A 24,167-nucleotide genomic window follows, 5' to 3' on the forward strand; every position below is an offset into this window, starting at 1 on the left:
CAGTCAGTTTTCTGATTCAGTTCCTCCTGTAGCCACACAAATATCCTGTGTAACAGAGGAGGCGGCAGAAGGGCAGGGACAAGTGACTTAAGAGATGGAGACTAGTGGTGATTTAAGCAGCATTATCACTGAGCGCAAGCAAAGATGGAGCCGGAGCTCTTTTTAAGGCTGTGGTTTGGGATTCAGTGTTTAGATCCATTTGGCAGAACCGGTTCCTTGGCACCCTGTCCTGCCCCCTCCCTATCTCCTCTGCTGCCTTGTTGCAAGTGGTTATGCAGCTGCACAGGGGAACCCATCTGCCTGAAGAACAATTCAGTAAAAAATGGGTATTGTTATGACACTGCAGGGGTAACACATGGAGTATATCACAATTCATTTTATTTTGGCAGACTAATGTTTTAATGCCTTCAGGTTTAAGGCTATCAGATCTGTCAGAGTGACATAGTCGAGTCACATGTGGAAGGAAAGTGTGACTTTCCTCCCCTAAATAAGTTCCATGGCTGGATGCATCTCTCCAAGCAGAAGTGTTACAAAGCCTAGTTCACAAACCTGCTATTAAGCATGTGAAGTTGTTAAAACATCACCGTGAGTAAAGGATACATGGAGCTCGGTGAAGGTGGTACTAGAATGTCAGGTTGGGAATGAAATAATGTTGCAAGGCTGCATGAAACTCACTTACACTCAAACCTATCTAGGTAGAGCACATTTTAAATAGATCGTTTATAGTTTATTCATGACAGTTTTCATTCATGGTAAGATTCTTTTAAGACCAGTGATAATGTAAAGTGCTAGCAACAGGGATGCTATGAGTTTACAAAGATTTATTTTTATGGTTACATAAAGATATGTAGAGCATATGTTTATATATTATATGCCATTTATAGTACATATGATATTAAATACAATAAATACATATTGCCACAACATTTTTGCTTAAAATCTTGGAAAAAAAAAAACAAGCATGGTTTCCAGTTTGTCAGATTCCAGCAGTGACACTGCAAGCTGTTGTCAGCCTGCCCTGCCGAAGAGCTCCAGGGCAGCTCTGAAAAATTCTGTGAAAATGTGAAACTCTCAGCCAGGCCAGATACCAGTAACCACACCTTGCAGAGGAGCCTCCACCACGTGTCCTGTGCCAGGGGAGAGGCATATGAGACTTTTCAGAAATTACAGACTCATAAAAACCAGTGAAGAATCACTGCATCCACTTTAAATCTGAGTCAAAGTTATAAGCAACTTCTTAAAAACGAACACAAGCTGCCCTGTCCTTGAAAAGCCAGGAGTTTCCCATCCTGGAGAGGGGCACTAATTCCAAGGATATCAGCAATGTTATGTACTCTGTGGTCATATTTTGTAGTTGTGACAGTGGAATGGCAACCTGTGTCCCTGAAGTCACTTCTGAAAAAGTCTGTTTCTAAAAAATCTACAATGATGTGACCGGAAAAATCAAGTTTATTTGTAGTAAATTCATACAGGGGACCAAATGCCACTGAAAAAAAACCCCAAACCTTTAAATCCACAAACTGAAGAAGTTTGGAAGTAGTGGACCGGGCAGATGGTGGCAGCTGAAGTGGACGTTGCGGTGCAGACAGAGCGCAGCAGATGTGCGGGCCGGCCCCGCAGCCGCTCCGCCGGCGCTGCCCGCGCCTCCACCGCCAGGCCAAAGCCCTTCTCCTGCCGCCCGGGGCACCGCGCCGATACAGTACTTCATCGGGGCCGGCGCAGCCACCGCTCCTCCCGGAGCTCCCGGAGCTCCGCCGTGGTGCTCGCTCCCCCCGGACAGGGGGGGTTGTCAGCATCCCCGGGGCTCCGGGCTTCCCCCCGCCGCCAAACCGGGGCGCGGAGCCGAGCTCCCCGGGGTGCTGCGGCGGCCGGCGGGGCCGTGCGCGGGAGCCGCCCGCCGGCGGTGGCGGTGGCGGTGGCGGTGGCGGTGGGTGTCGCAGCCGCCGGCTGCGTGGCGGCGAGCCCCGGCCGCCCATCACGTGCTCGGTGTGTTGCATTGTGTTTGCGGCGGAGGGAGGGCTGGCCGTGTCAGTGATCAATGTCATGACTTCCTCCTCGGGCTGGAGCAGTATCAGAGCACAGCTGAAGGAAGCTGATTACTGCTGGTTTCAAATTGGCTGGGAACAATACACACACACACACACGCACACGCACACACACGCACACGCAGCCCGCACCCTGGCTCCCGCGTCGCCGCTCCGCGCCGGGGGGGAAGATGAGCTCAGGGGACGTCGTTTGCACTGGATGGCTCATTAAATCACCCCCCGAGAAGAAACTCAAGAGATACGTAAGTGCAGAGGTTCTGCTGATGTTTTTTCTCGCTACAGGGATTTCGGCATGTGCTCGGTGTCTTACTCCTCCTTTGAAATGTCTCGCCTCTTTCGGCTTCGCCTTGGACCAAAACAAAAAGATTTCCAAGTCCGTGCTCTTATGGAGCGTTTTAGTTTCCACCGATATTCTTATGCCCTTTGGAATTAACCTTTCCCGGCTCATAAGATTATAGTACTTCAGTTGTTATGCAACATATCTTAGTTTAAAAACCACATTTCGGTTTCAGTTAATGTTGCCGTAACTAACAGAATTGTTGTAACAGAATTTCAGATGTCACTTTTCCAGGGAAGGGCAAGAATCTCCCGAAAAAAACTAATACTTTAAATTCTGAGGCTCTGCTTTGTTAAGATGCTCTGTAATTTCTATGACACTTGCTAAAGGCAACATCTACAATAGTTTTATTTACCAATTTAGTATCCCAGATGCAGTTGCAAGCAGAAAGCTTTACTGCTTGTCTGCGATAAAGAGGTGCTAGGAGATGCCACGCTGTAAAGTTCCTGATAGCTGAAAGGTGAAGGGAGCTGGTGAGAAGAAGCGAGCACTGCCTGCATGGAGAGCTGCAACTGCATTATGTGTAAAGGGGCCCCTTGTTTCGTTCTGTATCTGCCTGCCTGTTTTTTCTGAAAGAAAAAAAAAAAAAAGGGTGTGTGTTACAAACATAGGAAACTGTATCATTGCGGGGCTGCGAGGAAGGCATTCCGGGTAGAAATAAATGACCCTTAAAAAATTGCTTGGGACAGCATTCAAAACGTAAGCCCATCGTGGGCCATTTTGCATACTCATTTGTGATGGTTCTTCATCAGGCATGTTGTGACTGTTGTTACACTTTTGGAATCGGTAATACTCGTTTGAGTCACGCACTTCTAACCTAACTTACCCCAGAGCACTGCACTGTACTACAAGGATGCCACCATATGTGTCTATCGCACTCAAGCCATATACATAGCTTACATCATTTGTCGTATTCGCTTCTGTTTATCAGCATTTTTTCTGGACTGCTGATGTTAGCTTTTTCTAGTAATATGAGGAATAACTGTCTTGTGAAGAATGTGGTAGATATCATTTGGTAGTGTATTTTTTCTTTGCACTAAAAACTAGGAGGAAAGATAATTTACTGATGTTAGAATTTACTTTTCACTTATTCTAAGCCAGAGTTTCTTCTTTTAGATCACAGTATTGCATTTAAATGGCTGAATATTTGCTTTGTTCAGTTAGCATTTTCCAGTTCTAAAAAAACCACTATGATGTGTCTCAAGGGAGCTGCAAATAAAATATGGATATCTAATTTTTGTTTTATTTTGTAACGCATGTACTAATAGCACTGTATAGCAGACACTAGACAATGTAAGAGCCACTGATTCACCCAGCTGGTATCATTAGTAACTCTGTCAGTGAAGCTATTTTTGATGACTCAATATTCATAAAAGGGCAAAGTAGAGAAAACAGAATGTGATAAAGCTGGGATTTGAAAGCCCCCTTTATACAGTCAAGATAATAGTCACAACAGGGGTTCTGATCAGCTCACAAGACTAGTTGCAGTCTGGTCTGCTCAGATTTTGCACTACAAAACCGAGGGAAATTGGGTCTATGTTATTCTTCAGACATCAACCACTAGTTAGCCAGATCTCTGCAGATTAAGCTTTGTTTTCGGGTTAGGAGGATAAACTACTCCTTTGTACATAATAAAGCAGAAAGAAATCTGCTGCATGTACAGCAAAGATTAATGTCCTTTCTCGTATGACTGGTTACACGCTGGATGCTACAAACCAAATGGAAATTGTCCTTTACTTGCTGTAAACTAATTTTTTTCCCCACTTTTTATATAGTTTCACCAGCATGGTGGCTTGTGCATCTTGCATTGGGGTGGTAGATAGCTCAGGCTGAACCAGTGACTGCTTAAAAACAAGACAAGCCTTAAAACAATGACTGTTTAAACTGACTTCAGTAGGTGTCAAGTGTCAACCGCTTTCGGGAGAATGGTGTTGGCTCTGGTTCTGAACTGACAACAAACATAAATCCCCAAGCTTTACACCACCCTTTGTGTTCAGCTGGCAAAACCCAGGGTCTGAGCTGAAGCTTCCAGGGAGCTTCAAACACCGGCTTGTCTGCTGCGCATTGGGACCTCTTATACTGGAGAGACTCAGTTGCTCTCACTGGGTTGTCCCCCATTTTACATTTTTCTGAGTTCAGCATCCCACCTTTGTAAGGTCCAGCTTGAGGGTCTCCTGTGTTACACACAGATAAATTCTTAATCCTCAATCTATTACAACCGCTAAGAAGATCCAATTAATTTCAGTGGAATCTGTAGTTAAGAGACCAAAGTGATGAATTCAGGTTGCGAGACTGGGAACTGCAGATAGTCCCACTGAAGCCACTGAGAATATTTACAGTGTTTATAAAATTAAAGAAATACATCTTTACCAGATTGGACCCTAAAGACCAAAGTATACCTTCATTTATGCTCATTACTGCAACTGCTCTGATGAAAGCAGTTGGGTTTTTCTACACATAAACAAGTCAGAATTTGGCTCTAGGTAAGCAGAACGTTATTTTCAAAACTTTGAAAAGCGAAAAGCAGGTGTTAAGAGTCTATATTTTTCCTGTAATGTCTTACAAAGCTGATGCTCTTAGTAGCACTATTCTTAGAAGTGTCTTATCATTCCCTAACAAAGGCTGCTCTCTTACACGTGCAGGAAACGAACATGAGATTAATTACCCAAGTGTAACTTGCTGTAAAAACAGAGAGCTTAATGCTAAATGCAGAGAATTCATTAGAAAGCACAGGGAGCTTCACTTCAGCAGGCAAATACTCTAATAAATAGTGGTTTAATAGTATGTACAGTGCTTTTCCCTCTCTGCCTGATACTTGAACCCTGAGTCCACCACGTCAGCCTATCTAAAGACGCAGTTGTGCAAGGAGTCTCCGGGGAGAGCATTTGGTGTGTGTTGCAGTTCTTTGTCCTGTAAGTGTGACCCGAAAGCTGTGCTGCTCTCATTTCCCCACTTGGTTCCAGCTTTTCTAACCAGTTGGGGCTGTGTGGGTCTGAGGGGTGCCGGGGAACCCCAGGAGCTCTGGGGGAGCTGACTATGGGGCAGGCGCGAGAGAGGAAGAAGCTGCTACGAAAAACTAGGAAGTGGTTCTGGTGGAGGTGAAGTCCATCATGCTCTAGACCAAAAATGTTAAGTTTCAAGCACAGCTTGACATTCAGTCCCATGGGAGGAAAACATGGTCCCACTGGAGATTTTTGGTATTGATATTAGTGGATCAGGAGTACCAGCCTCTGTAGGAAATTAAATGTCATGGGAGAATCTGCTTCAGGTTTGATGGGTTTCACAGTACCTGATATTAGTGCTGAACACATCCAACCAGGGATTTAGATTAGGCATGCAGAGCCACAAGGGAAAAAAGAGTTTATGTTTGTTAAAATTTTTTTTAAAAATCAGAAGGCTCAGGATGGTGTTGTTCACGTATCCCAATTCTGTAATATCAGCCTGGAGCAGCTGGCTTTTGATACTTTTCATATGGAAATATATCTGCTCACTGACTGGTAATATTTGTTTTTTGTTTGTTGGAGAGGGGGAAGAATGGTTTCATGGCCTAGAAAACAAAGGAATTACTGCAGCTAGTGCAAAAAGTCGCTACGAGGGGAAAAAAGACCTGGAAGAAGGTACAGAGGATGTCTAATGAAATAAGAGACTAGTGCCACTGAGAAGACACGTTGTTCATGTGCTGAGCAGAAGGAGATGGGATTTTTAACAGGCAACTAATTTCAACCTGTCCTCAAATCGCTGACCTGTAGTTTGTCACACCTTTGAGGAGCAGCAGTGGTAGTTAGCCAGCCCACCGGCTCCGGTGAATGCCACGCCAGTATTTACTTACTGTTTGTGTTAATTTGCGTGGTTTGCAATAGTAAAGGACTATGTACAGATGCTTGCTTGTTCTGAGTCAGTGCAGCTCCTTTTAAGTCAATGCTGCACAGCTGTACCCCAGCTGAAGAGCTATTTTTAATCTTCAGTACTATACAAATTGATGAGGGAAGACCACTTGCTCAAAAAAAAGGCAAGTTTCCCACTTTACTTGACTGACTGGATCCTTCAAACATTATTGAAAATCAAAATACCTTGTCAGCATCTCTAGAACAAGAGTCCAAAATGGACCCTGTGTTAGAAAACTTAGCCTTGCACTTTTTACCATGCTCCTTGAAGTGTCTGGCCTGGGAAGACAATTACAGGTGTAAATTAATGTACCAGACTCAAAAAGCTAGTAAAGCAGTGTCCGTTCCTGACGTCTCAGTGCAAGGGGCAGTAAGCACCCCCAGAAAGGCACAGCAGTGAGTTCCTGCAGATGGACGTCTCTGGCTGTTGGGGGGATCTACCAGAACTTGACCACAGCACCCCATTGCCAGGGTTTTACAAGATAAGAGAATCTAGACGACTTCTCCATTTTTAGCTGAAGTTCTGGTATTTATCAGGAGAACAAACGGGAAGTTACTGGCCACTAAGAAGAAAAAGTAAAGTAGAATTATGGAAGAGTTTGCTCAAGTAATAGGAACCACAAGTTCAAGTAAGAGTCCCACAGCGCTGCTAAGGGTGGGTGGGATGCAGAGTGGCTGCTCTCTGATCTAGCATTGGGCTGGTGTCAGCAGAGGACGCTGCCACCCTCACCTAAAAGAAATCCCCAAGTGAGGTCAAGTACTTCTGCTGGTTTGGGATTTGGGGGACGTTTCCAAAGAATAACTATCAAAGAGAAATCTGAACTTAATATTTGTCCGTAAGCCTTTTTATTTCCAAATGCTTCCTACAAAGCCTCACCTCTTGAGCTCTGTCCCTTCTGAATAGAGACTTAGGGCCACCTTTCATACTCTGCTGGAATCAACATCCCGAACTCTCATTGGAATAACTGAGTTTATTCAACCAATTTGTGCAGGTTTTGTAACCGGGAATAGGAGACCCGCATGATGGAGAAAGTTGACAGAGCCTTTTAGCTGGTTCTAGTTGTCCCTATGTTTTTCCTGCTGTTACTTCATTTTCAAATCCAGCATATATTCTATCTGGTTTGTACATTAAGGAAGAACTCAATTTTGAGAAAATGAAGACAGAAGCTTCTGTGCTGCAGACTACATGTTCCCTTCTATGTGAAATCGTGAACAAATTGATCTCATTGGTAAAATAACAGCAGAAAATTTATTTTAGGGAGGAGTTTCCATCACTGGTGTTAAAGATTTGTAATTAGCTAAGTGCAAATCAGACCATTTTCCACCACTTAACCTTGTTTTGGTAGGTTAAGTGCGATGTTTATTCTAGACCATTTTCTTCCATTTTAACCATGTTTTGGTAGTTTAAATGCAATGTTTAATGAGATAGGCTGACTTCTAAGAACAAAAATAATTTCTAAAAAACACTGCTGTTCTTGGCAACCTGTGTATCAGAATGTTAAGCAGAATAATTTCCCTTGGACTATTTATTTGGGTGGAGCTGCAATAGCCCTGAAGCCCCAGTTTAATCTTAGACTACATGTTTTCAGTGCACAGGAATGTCCAGCTATTGGTTTCTATTCAAAACAGAAACCCGCGAGTTATCAGGTCTTTGCATTCAAAAATAAAGACTTAAAAAAAACATGCTAGTTTGAAATAGAGAAGGAAATGTTAACTTGAGGGGTAATTAAACTAGTGATGCAATCAAACGTGTATTAGAGGAAAAAGCATTACGAGTAGTACTTTGGTGAAAATTATAATATGGATAAACACATTTCTTCTACCAATAATGCATTAAAATGCTATGAATCTGTATTATGCAATTTTAATAGGTTTTTAGAGAAAGGAACAAGTTTACTCCTAGAATGTTACTCAGTAGAGAAAGAGTCGTTTTATTTGCTTTCTTATCCTTTTCATTTGAGTTGGAAATGAATTAGTAATGTGATAAGACAAGGAAAAAATGCCATCCTTGAAATGAAATTTGCATGTCAAAACATTACATCCAGCCAGATAAAATACATTTTCCTCTCTTTCATTTAATTGTTGAATAAAACGCAATACTTCAACTTTTTATTTTTTCTGCTTTAAAATGTCCTTGACTTGTTTTAGTTTGTGTTGCATCAGAAAAAAACAAACAAACAACAAACATATAGCCATGCAAAACTCAGTTTTAACATCTGCTGCAAGTTGGTATTTGTTAGAAATAAACCAAAACTGATGTCTAGTCTTCACAGCAGAAAAATACTCCCTTTTTGAGGCTAACTCATTAGTAGCTTTGTAATTGTTAGAATGAGACAACTGTTCTTAGAGATTTTGTTATTCCCTTCCCTTCCGATGCCAGAAACCCCACCTGACCCCTGCAGTCAAAACTGCTTTGTAGCTTCCCACAAAAGCCTCGAACAGCACATTTCGGTTATTCAATATCCTTCCATATAGAGTGTTTTGCAGAAAAGCGGTAAAATGTCATTTTTAGTATGAATTTAAAATTACTTAAGTGAAGGTGTTAATTTAAATGGCACTTAGATTGTCATCTGAAAGTTTCTGACTCGTTTTTGACAACGCTTTTTAAAAGACAATAGTTTCTATGATGTTAGTGACAAATATTATTAATCCTGTGACTCCCAAGTCTCAGGGACCGTGGGTTATGTATCCATATTTCTTTTGGACAGAATAATGGCCATAACAGGACTCTTTCTAAATTTGCAACTGTTGTAATCTCAGCAGACTGCATAGTTTGTGAACAATCTGTTTTTACATACCAGACTTGGAAACTGTTTGTAGAAGTTCAAGGATTTTACAGTTGTGAAGCCATTTTTTTCAAGCTGACATGAACTGGTCGTGCCAAGGCGAAGCCAATAGTTCGGAACAAGCGTGAACTATGTTTTACTTGCAGACTTTACAAACTGTGCAGTAAAGCCACTAAGTTTACAGAAGTACTGCGTTTATAAACGCTGGAAAGCTGAACGTGTATGCCTGCTGTAAAGCTGCGCTTCCAAGATCTGTTGCCGATTCCACAGAAAAGCCACGGGCATTGAGAGGTGACTGTGTGCTGATCAAATCGCTGTGAGATGACAAAAAGCATCTGAAGAGATGCCAGCTGAGTTTACAGTAGCGATGAAGAAACAGTTTCAGAAGTCATACACTGCTTCATGAAGTGCTCAATGCTATTCCAGCCTACTACATCTGTATTGTTTACTAATATTTATAGTGGAAGCTTTGCAAGCTTAAGAAGTTTTATTTTTAATAAGTTCAACATTTTGAACCCATCCTAAGAAAATGATTGAGTTCTCACTGAGGCCTTAGGTTTAAAAATAAGAAGCACTTAAGTATCTCGGGGAATTGCTTTTTTGAGATACTTGGGCGCATTGCTCCCACTGCAATAGGATTTGCAAAAGGTTTTCACTGGGTACTCCTCTGACTCCAGGGCTGTTTTTACAGGTCCTCGCTGGCTGGCTTTCTCTGTAAAACTGGGATTTGGACAGTCAACTGCAAATGGGACTGTTACCCCAACTTCACTTTGTGCTTTTTAAAGTGTTCCTTTTTGACAGATAAGTCTGAGCATCGCATCACCCTTGAGCTATGGATTATAAACTAATGGTGAACTGATTTTGAAAAGTGAGGGAAAACCACCAGATAAATGCCATCATTATTTCAGTATCCTCCCCAAACTCCTGCTTTCATCTGTGCTGAGCCTAAGAAATATTCAAGCTGAAACATCATTAAGACAAACAAACAAAAAGGTTAGGGGACAGTCTGATCGGCATAGGAAGAACAGGCTTCGTGATGGTGACACTGCTTTGGTTCCCCTGTGCATCCCTCTGCGTTGGGTTTGCAGACTGGAAACCTAATAATACTGGCTTCTAAAAGGAAAAATAGAAGCATTTATTGAAGTGTTACTAGACTGCAATGCTTTAACAGTTTTCTTATGAAAAATATGTTCTCTTTTTTTCTTTTCTTTTTTTCAAATTCACAACTGAAAGTACTGTTGCTATGTTACTGTAATGGTGTGTAGGCTGCTAAATAAATAGAGGGAGTTTAGTCCATGCCAGAAATAGAAAGCCAGGTCAGAGGTGACATTTGGGACATGTTGAGAAAAAAAAAGAATATATAATTATTTCTTTCCTTCCTATCATTCTCTTCAGTCTCATTAACCCCAGACTACTTAGAAGGAAATTACAACAGAATTTCTGGACCTGTAAGAGTACTAAAAATTGACACCTCTGGAGTTCTGCTAAGTCTTTTGGCTTTGTTTTTTGCAAGATCAAATTTGCAAGGGAAACTGGTGAAACCGTGGCACCTCACTCATGAATTGAATAGCTGCTTCAAGGTATTAAAGGGCATGGGGAACTGTCGAAAATTCACTCTGCAAAGGTGTGCTCAGAAGGGAAAATCTGGCAGAGGGAACAAGCTTTGAGAAAATGTGCTCCTGTGAAGCCAGAAACAGGAAATTTGAGTCCATTGTCCTTTTTGGGATAGTCTGGCAGGTTACCAAGGACCAGATATACAAAAACTTGCTTAGGCTCTTGTGCGAGTAGCCCTACGTACCTGCTTGCACCTTCAGCTGCCTAAACATCTTTGCAAACCTGGCTTGTGAACGTGCATGAGTGCCTCGTTTGCACAGCAGGGTCATTTTTATCCCTCCTCTGCTGCCTGCGTATGGTGCTCATGTAAAGACCTTAGCACAACAAGCTCTCACTTAAGCTCCAGCGGCTGATTCAGTAAATGGTGGGAACTGCAAGCCACTAATGTGAAAACTAGAGCCCAGTCCTCCCTCCATCCATGTCAGCTGGAGTAGAAGCAGCCCTTATCCTAGGAATGAGCACTGCAGCCTTGTTACTGGCAGACAGCAGCCTTTGACTTTATTTCCAAAATGTTATCACAGATGCTGGATGCTCTGGTCTGTGTTCCCCTAGCCACAAAGCTCCTCAGCCCCCTCCCAGCCCCTTGCAGGCATTGCTGCGGGCGGGCAGAGCATCCCGATGCTCCGGTCCTGCCTTGCCCTTGGCCTCGCTGCTCTCACGTGAGCATCGGCAGCCCTGGGCACAGAGCAAAGCAGCTGTGAGCTGTCAGACCTTCCTGCTAGCAGGACGTGGGACACAGGAACGCCAACCAAGCTCGCTCATGTGTAAGTAAGTTAATTTAGCAGATTTGTAATTCATCTGGAAGATCTTCCTTTAAATATATATGTTTACTTATAAACAAATTATTAATGTGGCACAATATGAGGCATCTAATTTTCTTGTGAATTAGGGAAGAAGCCCATAGCCATAACCTAAACCAGTTCGGTGCATTCAATCCCATTAGAGATTTCTTTGTGGTATTTTTCTAGTTCCACAAATATGTTACTTTCTTACACAAACAATGTAAATGTACCCCATGCCCAAGAGACTTTTGGATCTGAGGCATTCCAGAAAATCCCACATTTACCATAAAACTTATAGAGGAGCATTAAATTAGAGGATACAACAAGAGCCGATGATGCTAAATACAGTTATTCTCCTTCCTAAATTGCAGAGGGTTTAAAATTTTCCTTTTATTTGTTAACAGTCCTTGAATGGAGGGCTGGAATTTGAATGGCTAGTAGTATTTCCTAACACAATGGATGTGCATAGCTGGTTTAATAAGAAACTTTCCTAATTTTCAGCCACAAGCCCCTAGTGCCTTAGACCTTGAGACATGTCCGCAGAATGTCTGAGGTTCTGTGTCAGAAAACAAACGAGTACTTTAGGGTTGTTTATTTACTTCCATTAGGAGTTTGCTGCTGCTGCGATTGAAGACATTTCTTGTTTTCTAGCACAACCAGTATTCAGCCTCAGACTGAAGGAGAGGGTGTTAGAGGCTTTCTTGTCCCCTGTGGAGTTCAAACCCTTGGTTGGGCTCTGTCAAACCCTTTACCCTTGCCAGAGACTGCATTTATCTCAGACCCTAAAGAGCAATTATTATGATTTATCTGTCTTTGGAGTGAATAAGATTTTACCAGGCATTTTCTACACAGAAATCTCCAGCTGGGAGAAGTGCAACCTACAGCCTGTCCTTTCCAGGGCTTTGTTGCCCATGCTCAGCAAATTGCCCAGATTTAACCAGCAGCAGCAGCAGCGTTGCTAAATGGAAAGGAGGATGAATTATACCCTCTGCAGTTCTGTTATGTTATCCTCCTAAAGGACCTATTTGTCTTTCATTGTATTTCCAGGTCCTTTATGCTTGAAATGATCTTCTAAACTTTATAAGTAAACTTGGTTTGCTGGCTGGTAAATTAAAGCTATTTACCCATTAGAGTATTCACAGTGGGCTGTAATGACGTTTGCCTGCGCTCTTTGTTGGGGCGAACAGCTTGATTGTTAAAACTGAATGAAATTTTGTTGAGGCAGAAGATGGCAGACACGGCCAGGTTTCAGAGAAGCTATAGTTAGCTAGGTGAAGATTAAGTATCTTTACACTGCTGCTTTAAATTCCTAAGGACTCCCCTCACCGTAGCACTTACCTAGTCGTGAGTTCAGAGATGCTTTCATGAAACTTGCCATTCGAGAACAGGCGACACAAGTTTGGGAGGTGAAGAGCCAGAGCGAGCTTGCGCAAAGTGGTAGCTGTGCAGTCCTTTCCAGAATACAGTGATGGAGAGGGATAGTCATGGAGATGCACCGAGTGATATGTCTCAGGAACAAGAAAATGATTTGCATGTAGTTTAGCAACCTGAGCTGTGTGAAGATTTCAGCAGCGGTGACCCTAATTCTCATATGCTCAGAACTTTGCACCCACAGACAGGTTTCAGTTTGACTCATTCCTCGGGTTTACTGGATTTGGAAATTGAACTGGGATCTCTAAATGAGCATATCATGGTAGATTACAGTTCAGAGACTGGAGGTTTTTTTAAGAAAGCAACTGTTTTATGTGCCATCTATGCGTAGGAATAAAAGATAAGGAGCAGAGGAAAGCACTCAGATATAAGACCTTGTCCTATTAATGTTCATAAGGCCTAGGGTAATTTTGTTGTGGGGCAACTGGTCACTTCTGGCTTGCACCTAGGGTTGCTGCGGTCAAGGTATCTGCTCTGAGTGGAAACATGGTCATGCAGAATCACTCCAGATCTAGTTAATGGTGCCAGTTTAGAGCACAATCTTCATGGTTCCTTACTAGAACTGACAAGAAAAGACATATGACCCTACACAGCAACAGCAGCAAGTAAGTATGGTGATGTAGCACAACTGAGTCTATACCATCAAGCACGAAACTTTTCCCTTCCAAAGTAAAATGCACCCATAATGGACAGAAAGTCCAAGTAAACATTGGCTTTAATAAGCTGCTGGAATTGGGCAGGTGTGCAGCCAGGCTGGAAGGTTAGATGTGAAGCTCTCATTTGCATTTATCAGTTTGCACAAATTTGCTTTGTCCTCTCTGAAAAGATTTCAGATATAAAGTATTTAGACTCATCAGAAAAAAATATCCTGAAATAGAAATGGTACCTCATGTTCTCTAGCAATATAGGAACTTAAGGAGAAACCAGAAGCCAAAAACAAAAAAAAAAAAAAAAAGCAGCAGTCTCAAATTCTAACTCATTATGTCCATATTTATGGGGAACATTTAAATAATCTGAGCTGTTTCCCCTACATATTCCTTACTACTAACAACAGTACGTTATGACTGGTGATCTCTTGTATTCATTAAACACTGAATTTGCATATCAGAGTCAAGCTTTAGGCTTTTCTCTTTAGCTTTTGTATCAATTGACTGGACAGAGATCAAGCATAGAGCCATCGTCCTCAGCAACAAGGGAATGGGGAGAAAAAAGCAGATAGGAGGATTTTGTCTCCTGGTGGAAACTCCTGCTGATCTGCCATTATCAGAGCTCCTGGTAGCTCCAGTGTAACTGTGAGAGGTGGTACGTGGTATGGGAACTGCATTGTTTACCAGCTTGTAATTGGAAAGACAATGAATGGATAAGAATATGTTAAAATGAACAATTTCACTTTATTTTGTGTAACATCTTTCACACAAAACTTTCCGCTCAAAGAGATTACAGCTATATAGAATTATGGTGAAAAATAAAAGCAGAGTTGCAGAGAAATTGGTAACTTCTTAAAAAGAGTAAACTGTCACTGAAAAATCTCACTTTCTGTTTGAGAGATAAAATCTACGCATGGTGCAGCCATTTTTGCTTTGCCTGGCATAAGATTTGCATGACTCACAGCCAGCAGCATGCTGAGGACCTAGAAATACATAATACAAAAGCAGACACTGGCTGCTGGCCACTGGCTGGGGAATTCCCGTACCATCTTTGAAATGATGATCCTGTTTGATGGGGCAATGCACGGAGTATGAGGCAAGTGCATATGATGTTTCTCCCCTAGGTGAGGTTATTAATCTGAAGGGTGAGAGACAGCGTGAAGGCTGCTAAACACCTACTATTTATTGTAGCAGTCAGTCCCAGCTGGTGGGGATGGGTGATGTAATGGATCAAGCAGGAGGAGAAAGTTTTCAAATGGGAGGGTGTAAAATTTGAAAGGCTGCACGTAGGAATGAAGAGTCGCAGTCCTAATTCGAGTACGCAGGCAGCTCAGCAGATGGCCCAGCAGATGAGTTGCTATGCACCACGGTACGTGTGAGAACATGAGAGTAATGGCGAGTCTCCGTGCAGAAACGTAGCCCTGCCCTGTGCATGGTATGGGGTAACATCAGATGCCGTGTTCTTCACCCCAGCTGGGCCCTCCGTCCCCCATCGGGGTGCTTTGTTGGCTTGCACACTGAGCTTTCCACAACATTATTTCATATTGCTGTTCTGCATTACAGCAATTTCCTGCCCCGTGCTTTGCCTTCCCTCTCCAAACAGCGCACGAGCCATCCCCAGCAGCGTAGGTCCTTGCCAGTCACACCAACACCGATGGTACATCACTAACTCCTCCTCTACCTTAGGCTGCAGCTCTCAGGCTGAGCTGGCATGTCTCTCGGCGTGGAAGACCTCCTGCTTCAGGCCGTAGAACAGCCTCACTGGGATGTTTTGGGTTTATTTCCTACAATTCCAATTCCTCCAGCAGTGAAGTCCAGTGGCCAGAGAGGTTTCACATGCATCCTATGTGACTGCTACCTTCCCTGATAACTGCAACTCTTTGCGAATTTTAGGGAAAACCTTCAGAAAATCTCTAAAAATCCAATCTTTGTTTAAGAACTGACCAGTTTGCATCTGATTTTCTCCAGGGGATCTGTTTTGCTGCTTACCGTTTGTAAGACTTTTGGGCTCCATTTGCAAATCACGTATGCACTTATAGTTAGATCCTGGAAAAAGCATCTTTACCACTAACAGCTTAGAGTAGCCATTGCCACCTCACGGCCACATTACACTGCCGCTCAGCGTAATGGAGTTAGGAGCTTTGCTTTTTCCAGTGGTTTTCTAACCAACGTCTGTCAATCCAGAGCAATATATTCATATTGGAAATTCCAGTAATCCGAAGTAAATCTGTCTCACTAACCAGTTTACATGCAACATTGATGAAATGACTACGACTAAGTTTTTTCAAGAAGCTCCCTTTCCAATGCAATCTACAGGAGAATGACATAGATGTATAATGATGCATGAATTAAAATCACTATAATTATGCTGATAAACATCTTCTCAGATGTTCTTGGGATGAGTGACATCTTTTTTCTTTATCTTAAACTGCTTCGGAAGAATATAAACTAAACTGGGGAAATGTTCTTTTTTTCCAGTATCAGCATGTTCCCATGGCATACTTATGCCAGCAGATCCACGGCAGCTCAGCTATGCTGGTAAAACTGCAGACAAACCCTTAGATTCAAGCTGCAATGACACAAGCAGTGGTAATCCCCGCTTTCCCACATGCTATCCTGTCTGATTCCTTTTATCATCTTGCAGTCTTAAGAGCATAGTTCAGGGTTTTTGTCTCCTTTGCCCTTGGTATATTTACTTAAATTGCAAACAAAGAGATTATTTAATCCCTCCTATTTTTGTTATGGTCCCCTGGAGCTGGCACTAAGCCTACCACGAGCACTGAGCTCGTCCAAGGGTAGACCATCATTTCCATTGTGGGTTGGCCAGTCGTTGGGACGAGAGCAATTCTATGAGCCCCCAATGGAGGTTGTTTAGATCAGGTGGTGGACTAGGAGACATGGTTGAGGATATTTCACTATTGGACCTTCAAAGTGTGTTTAGCAAGGAGAATGTTTTGAACTTCCATAATTAAATTTTGTATGTACAGCAGCCAAACAATAACAAAGAAATCCAGGTCTATAGTCACTGTTTGTAAAATAAAACTCTCTGAAGTGTCTCTCAGCGTAAGGATTGTGAATCAAAGTGGAAGGTTTTATGTTAGTGAAGGAAAAATTAAACATCATCATCTTATTGTAAAGAAGCAGAAGGATGTTAAAAACTATCTTATGCTGGCTCACATTTTTTCTACATAAATGAATTTTTGGGCATTGTACATGCTTACAGTAAAACAGTTAAATAGGAAATAGTGAAATCCAGTATCATTTTTACATAACTTTTTCTTTCATAACATACTTGTGCAACAGAGTAGTCAGAATGCAATAAGCAAACTATGTTTTTTCCATGCTTCAACATTAGTGGCCATCTGGAAAACTGCACGCTGCCTATATTCAGTGAATTGGCTTGAGCGAGGAAGTCACCTCCAAGGAAACTAAAATTAGTTTTATGTGTTTGGGTAAAGCGACATAAAATCTTGTTTGCCACCATTCCTCCTTGGACATGGTGTCAGTCGGCACCGGGGTGCTAATGCTGCTCACGGACCAATTCCGCAGGCACCTGACTTGTCCAGGGACTGTCCTCACATAGGAATGGTGGCAACAGGCCTGGTGCATTTCTAGTAAAGGCACTGGAGGAGCCTCCAGAGCAGCAAAGAGAAATGCCCAAGTGCTGGAAAAAACCTTAACCTTTTGTAGGAAGATCTCGTAGGACGTACTGACCACTTCTGACAGGTGCTCTGCCATTGCAGATACCCTGTCTGCCTGTAGCACTTATAATTGTAGCACAGCAACTTCTTTTAAAAACTGTGGCTGAAACGGCCAGTTATCACTCTGCTAGTGCAGGGTGTTGCCTCTTCTCTTCCCAGTAAAAATGCTGAGCCGCAGACGAGGTCTGTTCTGGGAATGGGCTACAGCCGCTCTCCTTAGTCAGCAAATACCAGAGCCCCAGGGCAGGGAGTCACCAACAGGGAACGGGGAGGGCGAGACACATCCAACACCTGTTGATAATTCACTTATTAAAAATAAATGTTGACTTGATGAACTTCTAACCAAAAACCTGTTCTATCAGAAGGGGACTCTTCTAATGCTCAGCTCCTAAGGTCAGGGGTATAACTGTGATACAGCTGGGGACATCTCAGCTGGGTGGAAAGAAGAGCTGAGCTATCCAGATAGTTATCTCACTACACAAGGCCTTGGCAGCTTTGACCCCATTTTGAAATCCATGTCTGACTATGTTATATATTTGGCTTACTATTATTCCTGGATTTGCTCAGCTTTTTGGTGAAAATGTCATTAATTACTAATTTATTTCAGTAGAATAAGAGAGAGTCCAACTGTGTATGTGTAATGCATTTAGTGGTTTCAATCCTTAGCTTGTAATTGCTCTTTCCTGAATATGATGCTGGTGGGAAATTTTCTTAGTTTCACACTGTCAAGCCATTAATGAATCAAGGACCAAACCAAAAGCAGAGCACTGTGGAGAAGATTCTTAGGTATTGAAAGTCACTGATAGTAAACCTCTGTGGAAATGGTGCCTGGCCATGACTGGGGAACTTGCCTTCCAGTTACACATTCCTCTGGCTGCAAATGCAGTGCTGCTACGTTTTTCCTGCACAAAGACGAGGCACAGCCACCGAATGAGTCACGGATCTGTGCTCAGCTGTGTCTGACACATGAAACTCTGGAGCAGGTTTGTGGTGAGGGAATGCAAGACATACACATGCACATACACACAAATTCTTATGTTCAGTGCTGCCCAAGACTTGAAGGTCTCCTTAGAAGCCTTTGGCTTTGCTGCTTTTGACTACATCCAGCCAGCCCCACCTCGCCCGCTTTCTTCCTTCTGGTGGTTTTCATGGCTAACCCTCAGCATCCATAGAAGTGCTTCCCTGGCCTCCTTGGGTGGCTATAACCCCCACTAGCCCACAGAAAAGCAAAGTAGCCACAAGCTTAGGAAATTACAAACATCAGAATGCTGTCTCGTTGCTGGTTCTCTCCCTTGAACTGCAGCTTCTTTAATCATACGTTGCAAACTGGATTGTGGAGCGGGGTCATTTTGCCTGCGAGTAGGGCTGTGGTCCTGGAGCTCTAGACGAGCAGAGCTGCTTTTCTCGGAAGGTGTTTCTAACACAGAGCACATGACATCTATCACATAACGCCATGACAAAACAGTGTTTCTAACACAGAGCTGAAGCAATTTGCAAAGTGACATTAATCATACGTACATGTCATGGGTTTTGATTTAAATGTGGATTAGAAAGTATGTATAGCAACAGTCCAGTTCTAAAGATGTTGAGTCTTTACAGCAAAAGAATGAAAGTGAAAATATCCTGAAAAACAATAAAACAAAGAGTACTGTATCTCTGGCTCTGCAAAAAGAAAGATTTCGCATTGGATGTAAGAAATGGTATGGGGAAGGGGCATGGGATTATTTTAGTGCTTCATTCATCTTCAACTTCAGTTGTAGGTCATGGGTCTGATTTTGCACACAAGAAAATCCTGAGTTCCCCTTTTAGCTGTCAAATAGGAATGAACACAGACTCAGCCATGGAGAAGGACTCTTGGTTTAAACAAATGCAAAGTCCTAACCCAGCTCTCTTTCAAGACAATTGGGTCATTCTGCTTGATTTTAGTAAGAATTGAAATAAACTATAATGGACAGGAGATTCAGGTTACAGGAGCAAAATTAGCATAGATGTCCTATGGCATATTTGAAATACCAGCAGGATAGTCTTCTACTGGATTTATTGAAAGATGAGTACCCAAACATCCCCAAATTCCTAGATAGGCTTAAAAATCTGTCTTAATTTTTTTAAATAATCATCGTGTAAATTATGTATATTGTAACTTCATGACAGTAGCAATGCAATAACATTAGTAAGCACTATAATTCTCAACTTTTGTTAAGTAATAAGAAAGGCACAGAATAAAACATGAACATATGTGATGGGTTTAAAAAAATGAATTCAAACAATCAGTAAGACCAGAAGCTCTGTAAGTGCCAAATTATTGTTGCAGAAGTATTCTTTTTATCTACGGGTCATGATTTCCAAGAAACGAGTGAAAAATGTAAACACTTCCAAGCATTTGTCCCTTTGGGCACAGGGTGTATTAAACAACAACAACAACAAAAAATACTTCATGGACAGAAAAGAATTGTTGGCCAGGGCATTTTAGACAGAAGCCAATAATGCCTAACTTGGTGAACAAGCAAGAAGAAAATACTTGCAAACGGTTTTATCACCTAATTCACGGAAGTTCTCCATTCACCTGAGTTTTAAAGTGAAGTCTCCTTCAAGTTTAAAGAAACAAACTGGAAACCTTTCTCTGCAGTAGAATTCAAAGCAGGAGATGGTTGTGGTAATTACTGGCAAGCAAATAGTAAATACTCTCAGAGGTGAAAACCACAGAGCTGGAAATCATGCCTCTGCTAAGATGGGTCAGATTCTGTGCTAGATTACACTGCATGAATAAATTATTGGAAGACACATTTCAAGCTCTTTTTTTCAGAAGTTAAAAAAGTAATCCAAATTCTTATTTTTGCAAAGCAGGGTAGAAATATGCAGAAGAGCATGGCATCATTAGTTTGCTGCATTATTGGTTTAGAGGTGCCCTCTTGAGTAATAAAGGTACAAATATCCCTTTGCTCCCAGGCCCCAGATTCTAAGATTTGTAAGACTGTATAAGTTATTTAAGCATCTAAATCCATTTTGTTTCCTATGTCAGCTCTTCGGTGTTGTTTTAATCGCACAATAAAAAGTAAATTGGTATATCAAATATAGACTGAGAATCCATGCTGATAGGGTGAATGAAAATCGGCAGCACCCAGTCTTTTGTCGATATGAACATTAAATAATGGCACTAGGACTCTTTCATCTAAAACAAGAAGCACATTGGAATGCTGAAAGAATCAGTAAGGTTACTTTTTCCATAAAATCTCCTGGAACCCAACTGAGCAAATACTGTAACTTTTGGAGCTGCCTGCTGGCAATAGTAATGTTTCATGTTCCACCTCAAGTCCTCATCTGTCCCATTTCTGCTCTGATTACACACAAAAATAGCTATGGCAGTGCCACAGGAAGGATCAAAGTCAGAGCAAAATTCTGTGAGTTGTACCTGGTGTAGACCAAGACCATCAGAAACCACAAATTTCAGGCAGCATTGAGTGCAAAACCAGAAAGTGGCTGAGGCTTTTCAGTCTGTTGCAATCTTTGAAATTTCCCCAACAAAATACAGTTTGCTGGGCAAGGAGTCGTGTTGTAAAAATCTCCCTTGCCTTCTTTGGAAGCTTTTTCAGTTTTCCTCCACATTTTATAGTCAATCTATGAGTTCTCTGGAAAGACTAGTTTTCAGCATACTTCCATAGTTTGAGACATTACATTGTATCGCTTATTTTTATTATGCACAGTACCTGTGGGTTTTGTATGTGACTGATTATTCTTGTAACCTGCTGGAATCAGAAGAGGAATTTTTCCCCTTGTTTCACTAAGCCCAGGATGCCATTCATCATCTTCCAGTGGGACACTGTCTTCTCCCTCTACGGTCTCCCTTCTAAATGAGAGTCTTCGGGAACAGAAGAGGCGCTTGCCTTGGCATACACCTGGGAAACGGCTCCCTGGTATTTTCATAGAATCATAGACTGGTTTGGGTTGGAAGACACCTCAAAGATCATCTAGTGCCAACCCCCCTGCCATGGGCAGGGACACCCTCCACTAGACCAGGTTGCCCAAAGTAATTTTCAATGACTTCTAACACAAACATCAAGACAGCATCACCATATGATTCTTCCTGGGCTTTGTAAAATATTAATAATTTTTTTTTCCCACTTAGGAAAGGCTTTTCTATCTGCAGAAGGATTAGATCAATCATTAAACTTTCTCACAAGTTCACGTTTGCTTGTCTTTTCCCATCTCTCTCAGCCTGTCTTTTAAAAGCTTCCAAAAACCATCAGCACCATGCCAATGTCCTCTGAATGACCCGCATCTATGCTACAGCCACACTTACTCTTTGGCTGAAAAACGTCCATAAACTTGTATTTTAGACTCCACTTAGTTCTGGCTGATTTAGCAACGAGTGCTTTTGTAACACAAATCTTTATCCTGACCAGGGGGTATTTTACCTCCCAGTTGGCTTCATTTGAATCTAGCAGTTAGATTTAACATTTTAGTAACAACATCAGCAACACACAACCTGGCTGGGCTACTGGCTGCGGCATACGTGTTACTTTTTACACTGCATCCTAACCAGTCACATTTACAAACTGCTTCTCTGAAAAGCATGGTAAGAAAGAGTCATAAGCGAAGGAGAAGAGTAGGAGTAATTCCGCATTCAGATCTAAATTTGTATCAAGTGTGGGATGAAGTTTAAAATAAGAAAAGATAATAGTTGGGGTTCTGTTGTTTCTTTCCACCTCTTTGGAAAGTCATTTTTGATCATACTCTTTACCTCTTTAAAAATGTAAATTCAAGTGATGGACCTTTGCTAAAGTGTTTCATGAGTTAAAATTAGCCTTGAAAGTTAGCAGGAGGTGTTACTTGCTCTGCATTTATTTCTACTTTATTTTTTCATATCTGACCAGAAATGGGTAGCATGCAAATGTCTCTTTGTGGTTTAAACAAATAAGCCATGAAGCCTAAAAGAGGAAAGCAGTTACTGCTTTCTGTGTACAACCACTGCTTTCAGATGTCTCTTTTGTATCTCTTAATGCCTGTCACTATGGCTCCATTTTTACTCAAAAATATTCTGTGTGGTTGGGATAGGAGGGATCAGAGGAAGGGATTTTACTAGTTTGGTTTTCTCCTTGAAGGCAAGTCCTGCAGTATCCCTCCCCTGGAAACCAGCAAGGACCTGGGGAATGGCACAGGGATGAACCCTGTAGTTCCCTACAGAACACGGAAGATTTGTTATTCAAAATGTCAGTTATTCCATAGAAGAAAGCGGTAAAGGTTTCAAACACAGTGCCCATCCCTGAATTCCCCTGACAACGTCCGTTGTTTTACAGACGTCCTTCCTACGCGCTGCTCTCTGCACTGTTGCTGTGTGCAACACCCAGACAACAAGGGCAACACCTTAAAAGAAAATCTTTCTTCTGATTCAGGGCCACTCTCTTGGGGTATCATGTGCAAGAATTATCTCAACCTTTGCAGGACAGAATTTCTCCCTCTGGGCAACTCTGACTTCAAGTCTGTAGACAGCACTTTCATTGGTATGTTTTAATGAAAGCCAGAAGAAAACAAAAACTTTTCCCATTTAGTGTATTTTTTGGTCAACTTTGAGCTTTTGGATTTAATTTAGCTTAGATAGTTTTCAGTTAAGATGAGGCACATGGCTTTAGCGAACTGTGAGCTCTCACCAAGTTAGCTTTGCTGCTCCTGTTAGACATTTTCTTGGTCCTTGCTCTGCTGGAAGGTTTGATGCTTCCAGACTGGTGTTTTTCTCTCATGGTTTATTAGTGAATCATAAAGGTCTTGCTCCACTGTATTCTGATCTATTTTATTTACTGATGACACATACTTCATGGCCCTCTAGTTTAGCAAAATTGGTTTTATAGAGAATAAATAAAACAGGAACACAACTGAAGGATCAATGATGGTTCTCTTTGTTTAAAATATATATATTCAGAGTTGTTAGGCATTCTTTGCACTTTTACAGATCTCCAGAGATTGGGTCAGACATTTATATAATTAAGAGTTAAGCATTCTAAAGTTCAAACCAATTTGTTCTTCATTTGTGATTGATCTGGTTTCTCACATTGCACTTCAGCCTTTGGTTTACGTACTTGGCAAGTGTTTGGTTAGTGAGCTGCCTTTCTTTATAATACCATAAAAAAACAAAATATGTGGTAAATTTTAACTATTTTTAGAGGAGGAGAACAGTTGAAGAAACCCATTGTGCTGAAGCAGCCGCACAACGCAGTCTTGCATAAGGAAATGTATCTTGGTTAAAAATAAAATGTCAAGTTTTTAAGACACAAGGTGATTAATTTGACTGCATTCTGGCTTCTTCTAGAAGAGCCTACCCCTTCCAACTTGAAATTTCAAATTGCTGACACAGCTAATAGTGAACTGACTGCTGCTACAGGCATAGAAAGACTGAAAGTGTAAAGGAGGTCTAGAGCTTGAACAAAATCTTTCTCCTAACTGAAGAAAAGAATAGTGAGAAATCTTATAAAGAGTTCTCTGAAACATATGGATTATGAATACATAGAAGAAGAAAGATCAGTTCACAACATTCGTACAGTCCATTAGCCTCAAGTGGATTTACAAAGCGTGGCTGATGATATTCTGTTTGGGGGCTGCCTGTTATTCAGGGGAGCTGTGCAGAGCCCACCCCTCAGCCAGCATCTCCCGTACAAGGGGTGAGCATTTAACAGCATCTGCACTGAGCTCGTCTGGCTGAGCATCTTCTGGCTACCTGGGAAATGTACTGCCTTGTTGTCCAGACTTAAATTCCTTTTTATAACTATAGGTAAAAAATAAGCGTGTGATTCAGAGTTTGGCTTCAGTTGACCCATGGGTCGAGCTGCTGTTGTTTGTTGTTGTAATTTCTATAGTTACACTGGAAGCACTCTGGGCATTTAGGTATTTTGACTGCCGAAAGCCAGAAATAACTAGTTGGAATAAAAGTGTTAATAGTCTGACGGCTGTG

The 24,167-nt window shown here is 41.8% G+C and overlaps 1 protein-coding gene across 4 annotated transcripts in view; it reads left to right on the top strand.

The window, feature by feature from the left end:
- GAB3 (GRB2 associated binding protein 3) overlaps positions 1-24,167 on the top strand; it is an 80,431-nt gene that overhangs the window by 11,566 nt on the left and 44,698 nt on the right. For 2 of the 4 annotated variants that reach the window (XM_054839731.1, XM_054839728.1), the window contains exon 1: positions 2,024-2,287. The exons of 1 other annotated variant lie outside the window; for it this stretch is intronic. In XM_054839731.1, coding sequence (XP_054695706.1) covers positions 2,216-2,287 — 72 coding nt within the window. In that variant the 5' untranslated portion in view covers positions 2,024-2,215. Of the gene's footprint in view, positions 1-889; positions 2,288-24,167 lie in introns of those variants that run through there. One more of the 4 variants, XM_054839727.1, reaches the window with a different exon arrangement.

The sequence above is a fragment of the Grus americana genome, chromosome 12 (genome assembly GCF_028858705.1).
Source record: "Grus americana isolate bGruAme1 chromosome 12, bGruAme1.mat, whole genome shotgun sequence".
Classification (NCBI taxonomy): domain Eukaryota; kingdom Metazoa; phylum Chordata; class Aves; order Gruiformes; family Gruidae; genus Grus; species Grus americana.